Source organism: Anabas testudineus, chromosome 4, assembly GCF_900324465.2.
Source record: "Anabas testudineus chromosome 4, fAnaTes1.2, whole genome shotgun sequence".
Classification (NCBI taxonomy): Eukaryota; Metazoa; Chordata; class Actinopteri; order Anabantiformes; family Anabantidae; genus Anabas; species Anabas testudineus.
Window position 1 is genome coordinate 9,920,585 of NC_046613.1, and position 22,631 is coordinate 9,943,215.

At 39.3% G+C, this 22,631-nt stretch overlaps 2 protein-coding genes across 2 annotated transcripts; both read right to left on the minus strand.

The window, feature by feature from the left end:
• Nucleotides 1-856: 856 nt before the first annotated feature.
• On the minus strand, nt 857-8,782 carry map2k2a (mitogen-activated protein kinase kinase 2a). The gene is made up of 11 exons (XM_026346008.2): nt 7,949-8,782; nt 7,561-7,771; nt 6,509-6,655; nt 6,250-6,327; nt 5,793-5,844; nt 4,180-4,304; nt 3,339-3,552; nt 3,062-3,126; nt 2,884-2,945; nt 2,327-2,372; nt 857-2,218 (listed from the first exon to the last, which is right to left on the minus strand). The coding sequence occupies exons 1-11, from the start codon at nt 8,035-8,037 to the stop codon at nt 2,108-2,110; spliced, it is 1,200 nt and encodes a 399-aa protein (XP_026201793.1). The 5' UTR covers nt 8,038-8,782; the 3' UTR covers nt 857-2,107.
• A 2,200-nt stretch (nt 8,783-10,982) lies between these two features.
• pias4a (protein inhibitor of activated STAT, 4a) lies at nt 10,983-20,863 on the minus strand. The gene is made up of 11 exons (XM_026346183.1): nt 20,832-20,863; nt 18,810-19,191; nt 18,583-18,667; nt 18,422-18,463; nt 18,022-18,112; nt 17,173-17,301; nt 15,488-15,593; nt 15,297-15,370; nt 15,020-15,180; nt 13,922-14,073; nt 10,983-13,801 (listed from the first exon to the last, which is right to left on the minus strand). The coding sequence occupies exons 1-11, from the start codon at nt 20,856-20,858 to the stop codon at nt 13,527-13,529; spliced, it is 1,524 nt and encodes a 507-aa protein (XP_026201968.1). The 5' UTR covers nt 20,859-20,863; the 3' UTR covers nt 10,983-13,526.
• Nucleotides 20,864-22,631: the final 1,768 nt, after the last annotated feature.

Genomic DNA, 22,631 nt, shown 5'->3' on the forward strand with positions numbered 1-22,631 from the left:
CAGCCAATCAGAAACGAGTATCTAACATGGTAATGGAGAAACATCATCCCAGGAAAAGTGAGTCTGCACGTTAAAATCAACAATATACAATCAATATACAATCAATACACACTTTAAATAGGATTTAACACACACTGAGGTCAAGCATTCAGGCCCCTCTGGCATCCAATGCTCACCCCAAAAAACGCCTTCACCGGACTCCAAGTATTGACCCCAAAATAGTCCAGCTTCTAAATTAAAGTTTAAACACTGGAAGAATCCTGTCAAATATGCGTAAAATGTGATATAATTAATCAGTCATATTAATGCATCATAATCAAATAAAACTAAAACAGTTTGAAATGGATATGCACTGAGCTATTACTGATAAACAGTATTTACACGTATATGAGCAGCTGTCAAATGAATAGCATCTGAGAATACATTCACAAATAAGTTTTATTTTAATCTTTTTATACATTATAACCATATCCAACACATTTTTATATTATAATAAAATGACTCTTCTCCCTTGTCATTTACATAAATCAAAATTTTGTATATTAAGACTGCAAAATAGTACTCCTGTAATTTTTGTATATAGCTTTGTACACATAAAAGTGATGACACACCCATTTTTCCTCTGAACAAATGCAATTTGTGGGAGGGGGGGGCTGTAATAAGAAAGGGCAGCCATAAGCAAAGAGAATACTAGCACTCTAGCAAGACAGCAGGCTAGCAAGTAACACCACCAACACCACCACCATGTGACCAACAGTGGCCTGGGTTAACTTTTTGCAGTTCAACCTTTTTGTACTACTTGAAATATCTGTGCCACCTGAAGTAGTTTCCCAATTAATTAGGTCAAATGGAAAAGTAAAGGTTTTCAACTGTATTTCAACCCAAGTCTTTTCCAAAAGCACACCTCTAGGCTGGCTGTGTCCCAAGAAGCTTGGATTGCCACATGTAGCAGTAAAGTGAAAACAATCAAATACACTTGAGGGGAAAGTACAGACCAAAAAAACGAAGAGGGAATACAGTCAACATGATTGAAATTACATATTGACATTGCAAAAATTCAGGCTTTTGATAAAAACACCAGATAATCATCCCCATCATGATTGTGGGAAATAAAACTCACATACAGTATAAGAAATATAATAAACCATGCTATATTATCCCATGAATACATTTTGATCACCGTTTTCTCAATGTCAAATAAAGACATTCTGGCATATATCAGGCCTCCACAGCATATGCCTCCTCCCTTGTGAGACACAGTGTGGGATGTGAACTGAAACAATGTCAAAACAAAAGTGTAGATCACTGAATGGGGGAGAAAAATTAAACAAAACATTCAAACTACACTGATATACTGTTTATGAATGTGCACACAAAAACCTGATCAGGCATTGAAAAATGTTACCAGTCATGAGCACCCTCTTTGGTTTGTGACATCGCTCACATAGTGATCTTTATTGTGATCGCTCATTTACCAAAAAGTGATAATGACTTCTCATATGTCCATTTGTCCTGCACGCTCTACTCACAAATTTCATCATCATATCGGAGGTAACTGCAAGGTTTTTTGCAGAGAACACCATGAATATGTTTGACAAAAGGGATTTTAATGTAAATAATTGCATTAACCTTCAATAAAAGAAATTTCAAATTTGCAAGTAGATAATTGGTTTGGATTTCTCATTTTCAGTCCAACAAATATTTATAGCAGGTAATTTATTAAAATACAGCTCCACGAGCCATCAACTGTTGCCATAGAAAATATTAATACAGAATATTCAACAATACAAAAGAAGTTTGTCAATCAATGCAAATTCAGCTGACACTTGCAGCCTTTCAGTGCTTTACATCTTCTGCAGCAGTGTGAAAAAGTGAAATGTGGCTCGTGACACTGGCATGGTGAAGCTGTAGTTTTACAGTACAAAGACTCAACGGGCCCTGCTGATGGCAAAGAAATAAATGAGGGGAAGCCAAAACCATTTTACCCACGAGCAAGATGACAAAAGTGCCAATATGTGTGATTGCTTGTTTATGTACATGTATGTATGTGTATGTTTATGTGTATGCAAGCAAGACCCAAAAATGTGTCAGGGAGATTAGGGCCTGTTCACTCAGTGCTGCGTGTGGGAGTACTGGGCTGGTTTAGCCCCATGGTTTTGCACAACCAGCCAGCAAAATCTACTTCCTCCACTTCAGATCGTTTGATGAATGTGTGACTCTAAAAAGAAAACCAGAAAGGAAACAAATAGTTATTTGTGCTGCTAGCGTCATTAACAGGGGGGAAAAATAACCCTGTAATCAGATTAAATGAAGTTTAGTAACCTACCATCAGCATCTTGAGATCTGCCCTCTCAGCTGGGTTTTTGATCAAACTGCAGATGCAAAGGACACCAAGAAATTTATTGACATGAGAAACATTGCTGATTTTGCCATTAATGTCAAAAATGCACTCAAAAATGCATGTGTATAATAATGTATGTGAAGGGAGATTACTGTAGCCTGATTCATCTGTTCCAGAGAAAGGTTTCTCTGTGGTTAGCTACAAGATAATTTTGTGATAGCACCACTAGTCTGCAAGCCACTGTGGTTCAATATCCAACTTACAAAAAGCTGATGGCATACTTGACATTTCAGTGAAACAGGTTACATTAGTAGTAAAACTTGAAAGAAAAAAAAAACATATTTGTAAACTACATAAGTTTCAACAACCACAAAAGGCAAAACAAAAACTTTTGAATTTACATCTAACTACAAATGTGGCATTCATGAATTTATCACATAAAAAGTTATAAAATGTTCTAGATGATAAATTAACAAAGGCATATAAGAGCAGAGCACTTTTATTTGGTACCTTAGTCCAAACATGGAATTATCTATGCTCACCATTTTGTCACAAAGTCCTGGAAATCATTGGTGAAGACACCATGTGGCAGTTTAGGAGGTGGCTGAGGAGGAAGGAGGAAATAAAGGTTAACGCAGATGAGAAAACTATGTGCATAGAGTATATATGTTTAATAGACTGTGTGTTTAACAGAATATATGCAGTAAGCAATTTTCACACCTCATTCACAATGTAGTCCAACAGTTCAAAGATGGCCATGGCAGGTCTACTGTCCATCCCGTGTCCTGAAAACAAGTTGCACATCATGATAGATTTAAAGATTTTTTTCCTAAGCAAACTAATTTACATCACACAGTAAGCAATCTTTATTATTATCAAATTTGATTTTAAAGCTTGTGCAAACATTAATTTGATTAAATATGCTGTCAAAGCAAAGTCCACATGCATGCGTTAATTAATGTTTTATATAATCTTCTGTTTGTTTTGTGTTTCATACCACTCATGGGCCTGCCTGGTGGTCTAGGTCTCTGCATGTTGATGTGTGGTTCTCCCTCAGCCCCATCCATAACAGCCCGTCCAAAGATCGCCTCCAGTTCTTTTGCGTCGGGTGGGGGGATGGGGTAGCGGCCAATCGCCAGCTCCACCAGGGACAGACCCATGCTCCACACATCAGACTGAACAGAGTAGTGAGTGCCCTGCAGTCTCTCCGGCTGTTGAGAAACACACAAACTACGTCAAAGGGAGCAGGTACAGCCAAGAAGCCAGGCAGGAGAGAGGGTTGGGTAGAGGGCTAGAAGAGGAAGGCACAGGAGCGAAAGGGAGGATAATGGGAGGGGAAAGGAAGGAGGAGGGTGATACATGGCAAGAAGTAGCAGGGTGTGGTTCGGGGAAGAGGCCAGAGGATGGGAGGGTTTGACAGGAAGTAAAGACCTGTTTTGGACAGTTTTATTAGAGTTGAGCAAAGACAGGTGCGTGTGTGGGGTAGGGTATAGGTATAATGATTTCAGGGCAAGTGTCTCAACACCAATGGTTTTGTGGGTAGGATGGAAATGGGTTGGGACAGAAAAGCTGTTTTTGGCACTACACCCACCAGGTGTCTAAGAATGAGGAGAAAGGAGGACGAGAAAGAGCAAGCACTGTTGCCTAGCTCTTTGCCAAAAAGCCCTTTCCTGGGCACAGCCCTCAGTTCTTGGCAGGGGAGTGAGGGAGGGCCAGACGAAGAGAAGGCAGAGGGCGGGGCCAGTGAACAAGAGCAATGTGAGAAAAGAGGAGAAGGAAAGTGGGGTTATGGCCAGAGGAAAAAGGGGTGGGGGCGCAGGCGTGCAGAGCTGACTCACCGACATGTAGGAGCGCGTTCCAACAAAGGAGTTGGCCATGGAATCTATGAGCTGGCCGCTCACTCCAAAATCGCACAGCTTGATCTCCCCACGAGAGTTGACCAGGATGTTGGAGGGCTTGACATCTATGTGACAGAGAAGGTCAACAAATAAACAAGTGTACATTAAGATATCAGTGACATGACTCAACCTTTTTGTAGTGATCATGCAACAATAAATCATTACTCTACAGCAAATAACATACAGCCAAACTGGTTTTTAATATTGAATGTAGCCATGGGTGTACTAGTGTATTCAAACCAGTCAAAAGTATAGACACACTTGCCCACTGAATTAAATGAGGATTCTACTTTTGACTAAATGTCTGTTAACCTATCAGGAGATTGCAGATAAATGGCACGCTCGTTTTGAAGATATATATATATATAGATAGATATAGATATATATATAGATATAGATAGATAGATAGATATATATATAAAAACAAAAAGATCAGGACTACCATTTACTATAAGAGGCACAAGTGATGTGCAGCTTTCTTTGTCACCAGTGCTGTGTCATCGTATAAGGGAGAAAATGTAACTTTATGTGTTGCTAAGGCTTTTAAACAAACGTGGTGCTCCACATTTCCCACTCATCACTGAAAAACAACCTGCTAAATAATGGGGTAAGATCTTGCACTGTAATCTTTTCTCTGTGGTGTATGACCCCCCTCCAATGGACCAAGGACATGTGAGGAGTGACTTAGAAAGAGGTGGCATGAGCGGGAGAACGATAGAGGGAGACAAGGAGGGAGGGGTCAACTGGGTGCGGCTGCTGTATAATCACATCTGAGAGGCTATAATTACCGCTTGAACTCAGACAACTGTCCTAGAGTACCACCAACCCTTGAGCACTGCGTTTACTGTGTTGCTATTCAGGTTGGCTCCTTTCACCAAAACTTTTCATAACAACACGACCATGATTCCTCACTAGTGCGTTATGGGAAACTTTTGTGCCTTAGACTTTGATATGTCCTGGCTTTTCATTTTGTTTAAATCCAAAGATAATGTTTTTACGAAGCCATTTTTCTTTCACAATGGTAACTTCTATGATCAGAAACTCACAATAGTCGCAAATAGGAGCCTGCCTTGAGAGTGCCAACTCTCTGATGTTGATGCAGTAGACATGGAGGGCAAAATCATCATCACAATTAAAAAGAATTTAACTGGGAAAACACAGAGAAAACTGAAACTGATCTAGTTAATATGGCACAATTAAAGTGGTTTCACTAACAAAAAAGTTTAAAGGTTTAGAATAGCAATGATACCTAAATGCCGTTAGGTGTAATTGAGCCTGTTTCAGAGTACTAAGGATAATTAGAATGGAAAATTTAAGAATATTGTGGCATTAAAAATCTAAAGTTAAGACTGTAATTGAGTATGGTTTGGATCTAGTTGCTGGCTGCCTCAAAAGCAGAGGGAAATGTATCACAAGGAGAAGTGTTTATATTTATTTGTAATACTTAAAAATAAAAATCAATATTACTCAACAACAGTCAATAATTGTATTGGTAAATTAAGTAAACTTTCCTGTAATCTTGGTTCTCATAGTGAGCTGGACAGCACACGTACCTCTGTGCATGATCTGGTGCTTCTCCCGCAGGTAGGCTAATCCCCTCAATACCTTCAAACAAGACAAGAAAAATATTATTACTGGGGCAAACCTCAGAAATAGTTCATATACACTTATGCAAAAAAAGGTTTTCTACCTGTGTAGATATTAATTTAATAAACACTGGGTTATCTGGCCTTGATGCAGGAGTAAAATTTAGGTAAAGCAGACATGTACTGTTTGTGAGTCATGCATGACCTGACAACACAATCTAGTTAGGCAACAACACAAGAGACACAAACAGCACATATACAAAAATGTGTATCACAAGAAGCTACAAATCTTGACATCAAAAAAAGCAAAACTGCTACCAGGTCAAAAATGTCCTAGTGGTCAGATCATGCAAATAAAAATCTGACAAAAATGTAGAGATAGACTATATATTTAAAATGAAAACAGACTTAATAAATTACATACAGCTATGCTAACTTTTCCCAGGATTTCTTCTGGGATTCTTCTGGCTTCCTTTAGAACCTGGTCCAGGGATCCACCATCCTGTAGAGACAAAGTGTATGATTAAAAACTGTCATGTTGTTCTATAATTACTGGTTGTTGGTAACAAATGTTTTGCACATGTTCAGACTCTCTATTGTCATTTAGGGAAAATAATGGTATCCAACCACATTAATTCACGGTCCATTGGTATAAGGTACAAGTAAAGGGCTTTGTCTCTCACCATGTGCTCCATACAGATGCTGATTTCCCCGTCGCTGTAAAAGGCCCCATAGAAACCCACAATGTAGGGAGAGTTGCATTCATGCAGCACCTGCAGCTCTCTGATAATCTGGTTCCTGATGGCAGGCTTGATTTCAAGGTGGATCAGCTAAGGAAGGAAAGGATAAAACCATTAACTGTTGTTTTGCCCAAGACACATACAGCAGCTGCAGTGACATCATTCATTGACTGCACTGAAAACTGAGTAGTGTAACACTTTCCAGATGTATGTATGTTGCTTTTGAAATAATATACCGTATTTGGGATTTCACTTGTAAAAACGTTTCAATTGATGACACACATGAGGGAGACTCTGCTCAAAGAAAAGGTCTATTTTAATATAAACATTAAACAGGAAATTACATGTGTGTCTTTTTAGGTTTTGTTAAAAACTGTCGTAGGGCTGATCATTTTACAGTTGAAAAAACAAATTAATTCTCTCCAGTAAGATGAACTATGTGTCTGACTCACTGCTTGTAAATTCCATCAAGTATCACTTTGGAATTTATTCGCTGCATTTTTGTTGCCTAATATTGGCTGCTAAACTGACCCAGATGATGATCTAATGATTATATTATCCTTCTCTGTGGACTCACATGCTGCTCCCATTTATACTGCCTCTCTAAAATGTACAATGTCACCACCATACTGAGCATATTCATGTCTTGGCCTTATCAAAGTATAACTGATAACAAATATCAAAGCTTACAGCCTTTCCAAATTCTTATGTTAACAATAACTTTTTTAATTTAGACATACCCTGATATGTTATTAATAATGCATTCAAATAATGATGCAGACTGTGGTTTTCTATGGACAGTAAGTCAGTGGTGCCCCGCGCAGACTTTGGTGCAGCAAACAAATCAAACTATAACTATTCCAGTGAAATATTAAAAATGTAATCCGAATTCCCAAACACATCTCTAGGATGTGTCATGATCCAGCTGCGTCCACCTGTCACACTTCACCTGTAACAAAACGTTAAAAAAATAATAATAATAATTTGATTTTCACCTTCCGTGCCATGACCAAGCCGGAGGGCTTGTGGCGGACCTTGTTGACCACTCCTCCATTTCCTGCACCCAACTCGCATATGGGGTCAAAATCCTCATCCTTCAGTTCTCCAACCTGAGCTTTCTGGGTGAGAAAAGCTTCCAGTCGTTTCCTCTGTTGTTCATCCAAGTCCAACTCACCCAGTTTCTTTTGTAAGGCCTCAAGGTTGGCTCTGTGAGGAGACAGGTGGTTCAGCACATTTGACAGCTGTATCCAAATGATCGACTAGATTAATGGTGCAGTTCTAATGATTGGTGATAAATTACCTCTACTATTTATAAATTATATTATAAATATTCATTCATAGACACGTGTACAATTCATTTGAACTCATTGTACAGCTACTCACTCAGATGCAGCATCAATGGTGTTAGAGGTGGCCTGTCCCTCCCCAATGGGTGTTATATTGAGTGGAACGGGTCTTCTTTTAGGAGCCATTTCAATAAATAAGTTATCCCAAACGACTTTCTCAACAAATACACTAACCTGCAGTGAGCTGGACAGCTGCAAATCTACACTTTCCTTGTTCGAAACTCAGTCTGAAAAAGCAACAGGATCAGCTCTAGGTGGCTAGTAACTTAGCTAGCTAACGTTAGCAAAGTTACAATACTTTCGGTAGCATGTCAGTTAGCTAATTAGGTAAAAACGTACATGCCCAGGTGCTCCTTAAAAGCCAAGTCGTTTTCCGGTGCACCTATAGCATCTGGAGTAAACGCATTTTTATGTTTCTGCTCCTTCTAGGTCGTCTACCTGCTGCTACTAGCCATTAGCCACCTAGCAGCTACTAGCTAGCACCAGCTCCTGGAAAAACCGTGCAGTGCGTGTCTCCGTCCAAAACCTGCAGCCCCTCGCTGCTCAGCGGTCACAGCACAAGAGGCCACCAAGGTTTTACCGGCAGCTACACCGGGAAGCCGACCACGGACGGCAACTCCCCAGGCGCAAATCCTTCCGTGATTCAGTTCAGGGTGTGGGGCTCTGAAGCGAGCAGGGCTTTGGCTGTGGCCGGTGGTGGTGCTTCAAAATCAGGAAGCAGCAGCTGCAGCAACATCAGAGCTGTGTGACACCCACAGGGAGAGACAGCTCTGCATAAATAACGCGAGACTCAGACCTCTGACAAGTCGATAGGAGAGGTGCATGTGTCTCATGAGTGATGGGCGACACGATCAATTTTTTAATAACATCTCCGGTTTGTTGTTTTTAATGAGGAAAAAGACCAGTTGGACTCTGCGGCTTTCTTATGTGTTTAATGGAAGTTAGTAAACGAGCTGGGAAGTACATTACTGCCATCTAGTGGTGGTAGAGGATCATATCTTCTCTTTAACAGACTAAGTGCAGTGTTAGATGAAGTACAATCATTTATGTAAAACCTTTAAACCAATTTACAGCAGATACTTTACTTATCACTCACTCAGTCATATGAATGACTATCTATATTATATTTTTTTTATAATGAATATTTTTTATGTTGTCATCTAGACAACATAACAGAAACAGTGTTTCTGGCATCTGTGAGATTTACCAGGTTAAATAGGTGATGAAGAAATTAAACATCTGATGTTGTATCATCAGACAGAACTTTGTCCCCCTGCTGTTGTAATTAACCAGGCTGTAGCTATTTTAGCCTCCACTTTAACAGGTGTCCCCATCTTTATTCACTACACCCCCTCTTCATTTTCATGCATCTGTAAGAAAGGTGATGAGAGAGACAGAAACCTAGCCACTGAAACCATGTCATATTTCCCCCACAGTACAAACATCCCACCTATACGTTCATCACCTCACTAATGCACCTCGATCGCTGGCAAATAATGCACGTAACCTTTAACATTTGTACAAATCTGGTCATGGTTACAAACCTACACGTGTTACATACTTAACACTCCTTCACAGAATTTCCAAAAGCGATCTGCAGCTTAAGTTAATCATCCTCTTGTTGCCTCTGACCTTTCACAAGTCACAATTTTCTGTTTCAGCTCTCTCTGTGTTAGAAAAACTAATAAAAACCCTCATAGACCAATATAATACAGAGCATAACTAATTATCCCCACATTTGTTATAGTTTTGTTATTAAGAGAAAATTAATTTAATTAAAAATAGTGTTGATTATGGTATTATTCATAGTTCAATACATTTGATGAGTTACATGTATTTACTCTAGCTTTACTTTATTAAACTTATTGCAGATATGTTACAACGTAAAAGCACATTTTCTTACTAAAGCACAAACATGACATTTTCGTTTGCAACATGTCACCATAGAATTCCTGGTTGGTGGTCTGCTTTACTTTATACCCACTTGAGGTCTACTGATTTAATTCAAAACTAAATGACTAACATTTCAGTATTGCAACTTAGGAAATGGTTGATATATTTCACAGGATATTTAATGAATACAGTAGATCAGTCTTTCCATTTTGCATCATGACGTCGATAAATTCATCCAAACTGACTGGACCAAAACAAAACTATCTGTGGATTGAGTATTCACTTGGAAAAAATACAAAACAAAAAGATAACAGCTACACATGGTTTTCATTTTCTTCCTTTTCACGTAATAAATAAATAAATAATTATGGAGCATCTTGGTGTTCAACCAGTTCAAGGTGCAGACATATTAGCTGCACTAACCTAAATGCATTTGTATCTGCGGATCCTCTCATTAGTACAGGCTGTCTGGCTGAATGATCTATTTTCAAAATAAAACAGGTTAGACAGATTTTTAAGAACAGATTTTAATTAATTCCACACGTCAATAACAGCTGTTAGAATACGATCATTTTAAATTTTACAGTTTTATCCTCAACAGGCATCAAATGTGTCCCCAGATCTCAGCATTTGGTACAGGACATAACAATCCAACACCTTAACAAGCCCTCCCAGTCCTCAGTGGCATCAGCTTCAAGTGCTGCTGCCCTCAGCAGCTTCTTATTGTCTGTTTGCCTTTAGGAACAACTGGAGGCGATTCAAGGCTTAATAAAATATTATTTAAATTTTATTGTATTTTAATATGAACATATAAAAAAAACAACAAACAAAACATTTACATCATGGATTGTAAGCCTCTGCCCATGCTACCATATGCGTTGTTATAAGAAGAGATGCCACAAAAAAAAAAAAAAAAAAAAAAAAAGACAGGACTCTCAGCTCTCTCCAGCGCCGAACGTGTCTGGCTCAGACCCACAGAAGCAACCTGCACCACCTCTCATCTCTTTAACCATAAGGCAGAGAGATGTTCAGGAGATCTGTTCAAATAATGACCGTCTATACCTAGCAACAAATGAACAATGTGATTTTTTAATATGTATAGCAGTTACTTACAAATACAAATTGCCTAGTTAAAGATGCGTATTAGAGTTCTTTACATTGTTTTTGCTTCAAAAACGCCTTACACAGAATTTCCTTTTCAGGACAGACTCTGATGCATTACAGGCAAAGTGCCATCAATCATGTGGATTACCAAACATTTGTCATCACTACGCTGATTTTGTAAGCTATGTCAAAGTGTCAAAAGGCGAAAGGGGGGGAAAAAAAAACAAAAACAAAAACCCAGCAAGACCAGATCAAACTCTGCCTACATTTTTAATCATCCACCCTTTCAGAGGATGCACTCGCAACAGTGAGGGCTCTGGATCAATGAGTAAATGTCATGTCTCTACTTTCGAGCAACAACAAAAAAAAAAAACAAACAACAAAGGGATGATGACAGAGGAAACCATACCATGCATAACGCCATGTTGCCATGTTTCCTTCCCAATGTCTCACAGTGGCGTAGGGTCGCCGCTTCTCTAGTTTCACATTTTATGATTCTCATGCATGAGATGGTTCTGAAGAACTGGTCACAATGGCCAGGGATCATTGATTAGTACTCACTACATGATGGCCTTAAAATAAATAAGCCTTGAAATTGGGATGAAGTGTCAGATGAAAGTGCAAACAGCTCTAGCAACACAGCAACACCTTTTCTTATTCTCTAGCAAACTGATGACCTTGCTGCAGACAAACCTAATGTGTTCACATGCAGCCTGAGCATCCCTGTTTGAGGAGCAGCCATCACATAATGAAAATACTAGTGTAGGCGCAGAGGAACATTAGCTGTAAGCCTACAACATGTAGCAATTAAAGTCCAATTCTATTCCAGCAAATAGATATGACCTTATCTACACTAAAAAAAGGCTGAGGGGGATTGTTGGTTGAAGCAGCTCCACTTGTTCCAGACAGCACAATCTGTAACTCAATCAATGACTTTAAGCTCGGTGGGGTTGCATCTATTGACACTTCATTAAGTTTTGTTGTGTCAGACACCTCGAAGCCACCATAGAAAAAAACCTGTGAATGCTGATTTAACCCCGGTCAGATTCAGAGGAAAAAGAAAAGGAGCGTTCATCAACAGCCCAGCCAAGGGTCTGGATCATTGATATCCCAACATCCAAAGTGAAAATGAAACAGCTCTTGTCTGTACAGAACTGCAGCCAAATATTATGTAGATGTATTGCAAATAACTGTACTACTGTACTAAGAGAATGTGAAGCATATGTATGTTAATTTCAGAGAAGGCTACCAAAATAAGGGAAAAACGAGACAGAGCATTTGTGAAAGTTGTGTAACTGTCCTTTACCGCAGTTTCTGTCCAGTTCTCCAATTGGAAAGAAAATGTAAAAATAAGGAAATTAAATAAAACACCACTTTGACTGGGGTCTGATCTGCTAGCCAGTTCAGCTACACTTAGAGCAAGAATCTCCGACCTTTACCACTTAACATAAAAGGCACCAAAATCTCATAACCACTTCCTGTCAGTGAATCCTTCAAACACCTCTGCTTTGGCACAGCTGCCGTACAGTAATATTGAGGAGTTATGTCAATTTGCAATGCTGATCCATCAACCCTAATCAATCCTGTTACAGCAAGATAAATGCAGTAATTTTACAGAATGGCAGAATCCCCCCCCCCATCAATGACAATGTGCAGTCAGCCTGGTTATCCACAAACTAACATGTCCTCGACAAAGATGTTGCTGCAGAGGGAACAGAGCTGCATTGAACGATGGACTAAAAAAATGAAACACAAAAAAATCCAGGAAAACAAAATCTCCAGTGTAAAATTGGCTTCAGAAAGACTCATCAATTCTTCTGTTCTTTGCTTCTTCTTAAGCTACTTTCTGGTCAGTCTGCTAAGTTTTTATGACTGAGGTAGGTTCTCTTATCTAAAGGACTAAATAAAAATGGAAAGCATCACACACTGAGGCCTGTATTGTGTTCTGCCTGTTCAGAATTAAAATGGATAAATTCCTGAAAAAAACCCTTTCAAGCTTTGAATTCATTTTCTGAAAAAAGAAATGACACAAATGGATTTGCATCACACTCCAGATACCTCTGCAATGTCCTCCCCCAAGTTACTCATGCCCTTTTACCAAAAACTACTGAGGATCCTCCAATTTTAACTTGCCTGTTCATCACAAATGTGACAAAAATCAGAGATGCAAACATTGAACGCCCATGGCTAAAGGAGCCTGTAATTCCAAGTCAAATACAAACAGAGATGGGGTGGTAGAGGGGGAATTGTCTGGAGAGATAGGAGCAAGGGGTGTGGTGGGGGGGTGCTTGATCCATTCATTTTCTTTAGTTGAGGCAGGACGGTAGAGATATTCACTGCAAGGTTAAGAGTGGCCAAAAAGATTCAAGAGTTGCTTCCAGTGGTGTACAGTACAAAGAGGAATCCTAATCACTCTAGATCGAAGATTCATTAACAGTGCATATTTGAGTGTGTGTTGGTTTTGTCTGGATACAAACCAGAGCTGCTAAAAGGCTCTGATTTCTGGGTAGAAGGGAGGGTTGTTGCATCTAGTGGATTACTGTGTTCCTGTCCTCAAGTTTTAGCCCCCTGCCTCTCTGTTTGTGTGTGTCAGTCTATGAGGGGACAGAGCTGTGGGGTCAGTAGGCAGTGACCAGGTCCTTGTCATAGTTGTATCGGCCCCTCTTTGGGGCAGGACTGTCAGCGCTGTCCTCAGTGTCCTCACTGTCTCCTCCTGCCCCGCCACCTTCCTCCTCAGAAGAAGAGTCAAGAGTCAGATCTACCACTGCCCCTCCTCCCGGTGCCACAGCAGATCCTCCTGTGACTCCTGACATCCCCACAGAACTGCTTCCAGATTTGCCTGTCAGACTGGTGCTGCTGTGGGCTGGTGAATGACCGTTTGCCTCAGGAATGCCTGCAGGCAGAAGCATTTCATTTTTAAAAACACATAACAATTTACTCAGGAAAACTAAAGAAAAGAAATAAATGCACACATTCAGAAGCAAAGATCGGCAATTGTTCGTGTGGCACTTACATATATCAACAACAGGGTATTCTGGTGTGTTGCTGCGTTCTCTTTCCCTGTCCCTGTCCTTTTCATCTCTGATGGGTCGCCAGGAACCGTCAGTCAAGTATTCAATCTCTTCAATGTCCTCACTTGTCTCTTTCAGAATCTCAGACAGCAGCCTGAAATACATGCTCCTGGTTAGAGTTGCCTAACACAACAGATTACACACCAGAAAATGGAAAGAATGGTTTACTGCAGGAGCAATGCCATCAGAGGTCAGCAAGGGTTGAATTTAGAGTTGTGCAATATGATACTAGACTGAAGGATTAAAATGTTTCCACAATCTGCCTTTACAGAGAGACTGTTAGCATCATGCTAAAGTGCATGGTATATCAGTTGCAGTTCTGTGGCTGCATGGCTTATCTTACATTCACTATTCAGCCATGTAGCAGGCAGCATGATGGATGACCATACAGAGGTGTTGGTCTCCAAAAAGAATTCAGCATTGGTAATGTGGAACTGATTTGCACTTTCCAAAAACTCAACATGGTGCAAAAACAGTTATTTACAACTGTTGCAAAGACATGGTTTGCATGTCGGATGGTAACATTAACCTTTTAACCACCACAAACAACACCCACTTACTAACAGTGAGAGGACCCCACGTGAGTGCGTCACTCACAACTACAAAGCCAGCGACCACAAGACCAAAGCAAACAGCTCTAGCTATGGCTTTTGAGAAAGGCTCTCCATATGACAGGACATGGAGGCGCTGGAAAGAAGTAACTGGACGCAGGGATGTTTATGACTCCGACAAAAACTGCAAAGATTTCAAAATACTGCTCAAAATAGGTGATCTGTTTTAAGAGAGAGTTTTTATGCTGATTTTACAGCTGATTTACAGTCTAGGAGCATTTCTGGACCTTATTTGAGTCAGACCGTTTATTTAAAATGTATTTAACTCTAAAAGATTATTTAAGTTCTCCAAAGAACAAAGAGAATAAAGGTTCAACTTTCCATTTTACTAACAGTACAAATCTTTAAAATATAACCTGGGGAGCATGCTGGCCTTCATCATACTGTGAATTTTCTGAGACACGTCAGAACAAGTTTCTGACTTCTTACCCATCAATAGTGAGCAGCTCAAAGGGAGCTGGCTTGTCACAGACTGGGCATGTCCATGTGGGCTTCTTCTCATTCATCTGCAGGAAGAAGACGGCGTCGAAACACTGAAGATGGGCACAAGTTAAAACTCGACATGGCACACCGAGACGCATCTTCACCAACTGGGAAATAGAAGAGGACAAAGCATGTCAAGGATACCAAACTTAATAGTAGAACAGACACTTAGGAGACTTTTGACAGCTAAACATGGCAAGTGCTGTCATAAAGAAATACTTACTGGACAGATGAGCGAAACCCGGAGGCCTGTGGTCGCAATTTCACTTTCTGGGTCAAAACGTAGTTTGTCTTGGACTGAAGATAAATGGTAAATTATCTATTATGACTTCTACACAAATGACTGTTTTTTGGGCATTTTACTTTTACTCTCTATTTTAAAGAATTCAGGCAGATCATAAAAGTAAGACTTACTGCGTTCACGACAGCGTTCTGCACTCTCAACAGAGCAGAGTTTGAGTTGGCTGAAGAGGTCTGCTGCAGTGAAGACCCTCACTAAATACACTGCCACTGAGTACCTCTGAAAAGACAGATTCAGGGGTTGTGAGCACTTATTTCAACAGACAAACAATATAAAACAAAACATACACTGTCAAGAAAAAGTTTAAAAACACCCAAAAAAATCAAGGTGTTAACATCTTAAAACAAGTTCATGTCCAGTAAACCAATCATGTGCTTATAATTGTCTCTTCCTCATTCTCCGTGTAAATTAAAACTAAAAAATGGCCAAACAAAAACAGCTTTCCTTACAAATTAATCAGTCTATACCTGTCTTAAGAAAGTTCCCTAGTACAAAGTTATGTAATCTCTGTGTGAGCCCATGTGTGAACAAAGCAGGCAATGAATTCACCACAAGAGCGTTTTCCAGGAGGTAGATGAGATATTTAACATGCTTATGGTTGCGCTTCTCTTCTACAGGAAACTAGAGTTATATGCATAACATGTTTCTAATCATGTAACAAGCTCTACTTTGCTGTGCTGTAAACAAAACACTGATTTCCACGGTATACAGTTTGGGTCACGTTCCTCCTGCACAGTCTGCACAGCGACCACACCACGCTGAAACCAAAAAGACTATTTCCCCAAGTGAAAATACATGTCACTTTGCATGTGACTTTCCTGCTGTGTGCTGCACATATGAAGACACAACACTGTAAAATGTCCAGACCTGTTTCCCTAGACATTGTCCGGAGAGCATTTGTGAATATAGCAGATCGAGAAAAGATGACAGATGCGTGCAAAACACCATCAGTGAAGCTGATGCCATGAAATTGGGATGATGGTTTTGAGTAGTGAGCTCAGCTTCATGAATGAGAAAGGGGCAATTGTGCAAAGTGAACCACCATGCTTATAAAAACGATCACCACAGAATTGGATATCTGAGACTGACGAGCATTTAACCGGTTAGGGCCCATCGAGCTTAAAATCGGCTAAACCCCAATCAATCGGTGCTTTACTACTTACAAGTAAGGAAAAATTAATAATCTTGAACCCAAACCTGATTTTTTACTAAATGTATTTATTTTTATTTATTTATTTTTTTTACATGTGAGACGTTTGAACTCAACACAATAATTTATTTAATTAATCTGATAAGCACTTTTTCCATTGATTAATTGGTTTGTCAAGAGAATTAAAATAAAAATAGGAAAAAATGTCAGGTTATATGTATTCACATAACAACTGACACAAAAACCTGTTTCTTCTTGGTTCAGTTTACACGCTGCTCTTCTCTAATTGGTTTACACAGAGAGCTCTAAACAAGAAGGTGCAGGATTAAGAGTGTATTCATCAGTGTTCCAGCTGCTTAACAAGCTCAGGATTGTGGAAGCAGCAGAACAGTAAAGAAGCTAGCTAAAAAATTCAGAACTCAATCTGGGAGCCTTCTTTAGGAGATAGACCATGCAAAGCTGAGTGGGACCCATGAAATACTTAAACTACATGTCCCAAATTGCTGTGGGGCTCCTCATAATCTGCCCATAAGGAAAAGATATCTGCTGAAGAAAAACAAGGAAATAACAACCAACAAACAGCGAGGTTTTTCTGCTTGCCCTGTCCCCGGGCTATACCAGAATAGTGAATAATCATCTGACTCTAACCTTGCCAAAGTTTCCCCAAGTGATGGTGACTCTGTTAGTGACATTGGAGAGGTGCAACCAGGGAGTGATGTTCACGGGACGACAAGGGCGACGGGGTTCCACACCAGGCTTATTAGAGGGGTAGTAGCCCTGTAAACACACAGGCACACAAATGCAATGCATTGTTTAAATAATCCATAATTTATCTCATTGACATTTCTCTGAGGGTCTTAGACACAGTGTAAAACCTGTATAATTGGTACAGTCATTCCCCTGGTTTCACCAAGAATGCTAGAGTACAGTTACACATACAGTTTTGGTGTATTCTGCTTTTTATGTGCTTTGGTTTATTATGTATGTGCATAAATGATTAATAGATCACAACATACCATGTTGTCCTCCTCATTTTTAATTCAAACAACAACAACAAAAAAAGGTTTTGATATACTTGACTTATCTATTTGTGCCATGTCATTATTTTTCTATCTACACATCATAAAAATATACACGGTATATTACATAAATACAGCTATAGAACCAAAATCAACTTCTCTAAAATTTATTTTGACACCTCTGTAGCTGCTACAAGCATACGATTGAACTGCTGAACTTTTCAAAACATTTAAAAAGTTCAGCCAATTACTTCTGTTCTGACGTCTGCTATTGCTATATTTGATTTCTGTCTGCTATGTGGTACTTTCTTGGTCTGACAGTGACACCCTAACCAGTGACTCATTAACTGTATTTATAAGCACAAGGCTTACAGTAATCACTTGGAAAATTATTTGACAGGAACAGAAGAACAGCTTAGCTGTAGTCATGTTTGTGGTCTGAAGCTGTGCTTTATCTAAGAGAAGTAAAACAACTCACCGGCACATGACAGTAGGACTGGTTAACTTTGACAGCAATGTTGGGAGGATACTGGTCCTCCTGGACACCAATGGAGTCTGTGTAACAGATTCTGCAACAGAAGAGAGAAAGGTTAGCGTCACAGGAGTGCCTGACAGCTCATTAGCATGACTGAATCTGTATATCTTTGAGTACATCTGAAACTAACATTTGAAATTGAAATCTTGCATTTTGAAAAAAATTTGGTTTTATCGCTCTTCTTCCATGCATGGAAACGAAACTAAACTATTTTCCTTTCTTCATTCAGCATATTTCAGACAAATTCGGATTTACAGCAGAGTGACTGGTTGAACCAGCAAAATCCAGACAACAGGATTATGAAACATCTATTAAGTTTCAAACATAATTGCAAATAACTTACCTTAGAACCACTTGAATTGATCTGATTCCTGGACGAAGCTCACTAAAAAAAGTACAATTATAAATACTTGAATTACAAATAATCACCACTTACATGTTTGTAAACAAAGCTAGAATTAACTAAACCATATAGCTCCATGAGGGAATTTTAGATTTTCTTACCTTGCATTTCTGACCTGATCTGCCTGGTTTGGTGTTAACTCAAATATGCATTGACTGTCCTGCAGTTTCTCATTGTTCTGAGCAACTGTAAATGAGTTTTAAAAATTCCATCACAAAAGCAGAATAGCATGTAGCTGAATAATTTAGTACAAACATAAACATAATGTTTCTTAAAGGTTGATCTATTAATCGCAAGGATAAATAAATATCAAATAGTTATCACTCACTTAGCTCTGTTGGTGGCAACAGTGTTTCCAGAGTTTGGTAGAAGGGTAGTGGCACCAGCTTGACCTCTGCTGCAGGGGTGGGGATCGGTTTGGACATGCCATTGAGGTAGTCGGTGCCCTGAGAGGTGGCGCTGGGGGAAGAGCTGAGGGGTGAGTAGGCAACTGGGATGCCCTCTGGACGCCGTGCTGCAAGCCAGCCAGATGTTTTGGGAAAGCGTGACTCGTACAACTGCCTGACGTTCTTCAGAAGTTCAGGGCTGTATTCGGTCTGCACCAGCCTCAGCGCACGCCCAACTAGGTCCTGCTTCAGCCCACTTTTGCTGCGACCCATTGAGGCCAGCAGCGTCTGTAGGTCTGAGACCCGGAAACTTTTGACCATGTTCTAGATGGAGAAAAAGAGAAGTTGAGAGAAAGATGTTATGTAAAATACAGGGAAACTCTATTTTATAAGCAGGGATTTTTTATTTTGAGAGCCATAACCCAAGCCAAAACAAATCTATGCTTTGGAAAAGTATTAACATTACATGTTGTGAGGGGGAACTGCCTCCCTGTGTGACTCAAGCTGGAAAACAAATTTTATTACATTTTGATTATATCCTTGAAATGTTGCAAGTTTCTATAGGTAATGTATCAGGCCCCCAAATATGGCCTGACTAAAAGAGAAACTGGGTAAAAAAAAAGAAAATTAAATGACTGAAATTTGCCTGTGACAGGATCTGTGCAAGAAATTACAACAACAGCTACAGTGCCTCAAACTGATTGATACCAGCTAAAATTAGCTTCTGTCGTTGGTCACTGTAATCCTCCAGAGGCTTGAACCTGCCTTGTAATTAGGTGGATGTAGTGAGTGACGCTGCTCTTCACTCTGAAGAGCTGCAGACATTTTGGCCAATGCATTTTAGCATCCTATTCCTAAATAAACTGTGGTACAACTCAACAAATTTGTGCAGTAAATTGTCTATTGCAGCACCTCTGAACTTATTACTTACTCTGAACTACTTACACACTACACAGATTTGGCACAGAGTAAAACAACAATCCCACAATTAGGCCTGATATTACAATATAAGTTTGAATGGAGCTTTAGAGCATTATGTGGATAAACCTCTAGTTTTATTATTCATCTGACAAGATGCAGTGAAATGAAGCACACGCTTAACGTTACTCTTTAAATTAGTAACGTCAGGGTAACGTGTAGTCTGCGTAATTTAGTGCTACAGATAATGTAAACCAACTATTTAGTTATAAGACGAAACATAAAATCAGGACAACGAGGATGATATTATATTAGCAGGAACGTAGAGGATACGCAGCTGGACTGGAGGATAATGTTGTTGTTGTTACTTGAAAAAGCCCTAGCAGTGCACATGCTTTAGCTTTGTCTGACGTTGTTGTGCTGGACATCAGTAGCACGACTGCTTTGTGGTCTACATTAAACCTGCACAATAAGGTGCCTACCCGGTGGTGTTTGGTACGAAATGGAGCCATCAAGTCAGTAACGTCGCAGTTTATTCACGATGTCTTGGACATTACCGGTATAACCTGCGCTATCGTCAAGCTAATGTTAGCTTCTCCACACACTGAGCTCTCGGTATTCAATCATAGCAAATGGACATTTTGACAGGTGCACAGTTTTATAAACTAACCGGCTTACTACAGACAGTCATTGTTGCAAGTCAAACAACATGAACTAATAACACACCAGGAAAGCACGATAGCAACATACCCCAAACGTTTATAACGTTATGGTCTTATCATTCATTTTCGGTGTGTTCTCTTAGAACCAGCGTGATGCTAGCCAAACCAACGCATTTGCCTTGTTAACACTATCTAGCAGGCTAGCTATGTTAGCAGCACAGGCTAGTTCGTTTTGTGATTAATCGAACACGCCACATTCCTCAGAGTACACATTCATAACCATATTCATACAAAGCCCCCAGCTTCCCCACGACCTGGTTCAGTTTAAACCCACACTCCCATGCCCGACTCCCATCAAACCAAAACTAGCCGAGCTCTACTTACCATCGCTTCCACCAGTTCGGCCGCCATCTTCGTGCAGCAGTACCGCGAGAGTGGGAGACGACGGCTAGTCTTCCACCAATGAAACACAGAGCCTGCTTTGATTGACAGCTGCCATCAGCCAATCATAGCGCAGGTATAAACAACGGCCAAGACGCTACATACAAATGGGCGGGAGCAGAGTGTTTTAAAGTTACAGTACAACTTTTTAAAAACACTAAGAGACAGGTCTCATTTCCAAAATAGGCCTCAGTGTCCACTAATTATAGGACATGTGGAAGTAGAGTGCTCTACATGATGTTTCATTTTTATAGTATTGTGGTCTTGTGAAAGCGTGTCTTTAAAACTGTTTAAATTCAACGTGAAGGAAAAACACTGGGTGTCAAATGGATCCGGTCGCATGGTCACTTCAAGTCCCGTCCGAGCAAATAATTCCGTTCCTGGTTCTGCGCCCAGCCGTGAGATTGAGGGTCAATGCTTTGTCTAAGGTAAGCTCCTAACTGAATATTAAGTTATTAATTAACCATATACACGCACACATCAAACTATAGAGCATCCTAATCCAGATTTTAAACACCAACACCATGCTGTGTCACCCTTTCAGAAATATGGAAATAGGCATGTTAAGGAGAATCCCCCTCCATTTGATGATCCACCCCTGTTTTTCCAAAGCTCTTCATGTGTGGAAAAGTATAAACCAAAAGAAACAAAAGTCAGTGGAAAGAATTACAGCTCCGTGAAATCACGTAGAGTATTTTGTTTTGGCTTTACGTCCGATATTATATATTAATATGTCTTCAAAAGGACAACTGGCTTTCCCAACCAAGCAACCAGATGGACTAGATCATGTGTTATTATAATTTACAAATAAAATACAAAGAACATATATATTTACTTTATGAGAATAGGTATCTTAATACAATTCAATTTAGTTCAAAATCACATTACAGATTGGTTTGTAAAAACAATACAACAATACAGGATGATATTTTTCACTATTCTGATATTGGTTCATATTTGTAATTCACATAATACAAAGCTCCACATAAACTAATACAGCTAGTTTTAATACAAAAACCTTTTTATGTAAATAGGGCAGCAAAGTGATCCTTGCTGTGCATACATTCATATTTCACTATTTTAACAGAAGAGGGCAATATCGTCCATGATTTGACCTGAATCTCTTCAAATTCATGCCTTCTGGAAAACTGACAGAGCTATCTAAATAGTGTATTATAACTCTTATGTGGAATAATGTAATTACTGCTGTGAAAATGATGTGGGCAAATAATTATAGGCTACGTTTCACAGATTATTCAATTTCTATAATTCCACAGTTAAAACATTCAATTAGAAATCACACGCACATATATACTGCTAAAATGGACTTTTATTAATTTCACAGTGCAGTGACTAAGGATATAAAACATTAAAATGGATGTTCGCAATTTTCTGTCTGATATGGCACTACAGCCCCAATAATGCCATATTGGATTAAAATATTTCATACACTGTAAATGTGATGCAGTATTTTAAGTATTTTAAGTATTTAAGTATTTTAAATTGTTTTATGTGACTTTGATCTTACTTTTGGGGAAATAAAAGACCCTCATTATACATTACCATTATACACCCTCATAGCCTGTCACAAATAAGTTCAGTATAAATTTACAATATTAAAATGCAAATTATTTCACCCAAATGTAAAAAATAAAATCTACACTTACTATGTCAAAAGTTGACAATAGTTTAATGTGTACATGTACATAATACATAATAATAAATGTAATAAACAACAATGCT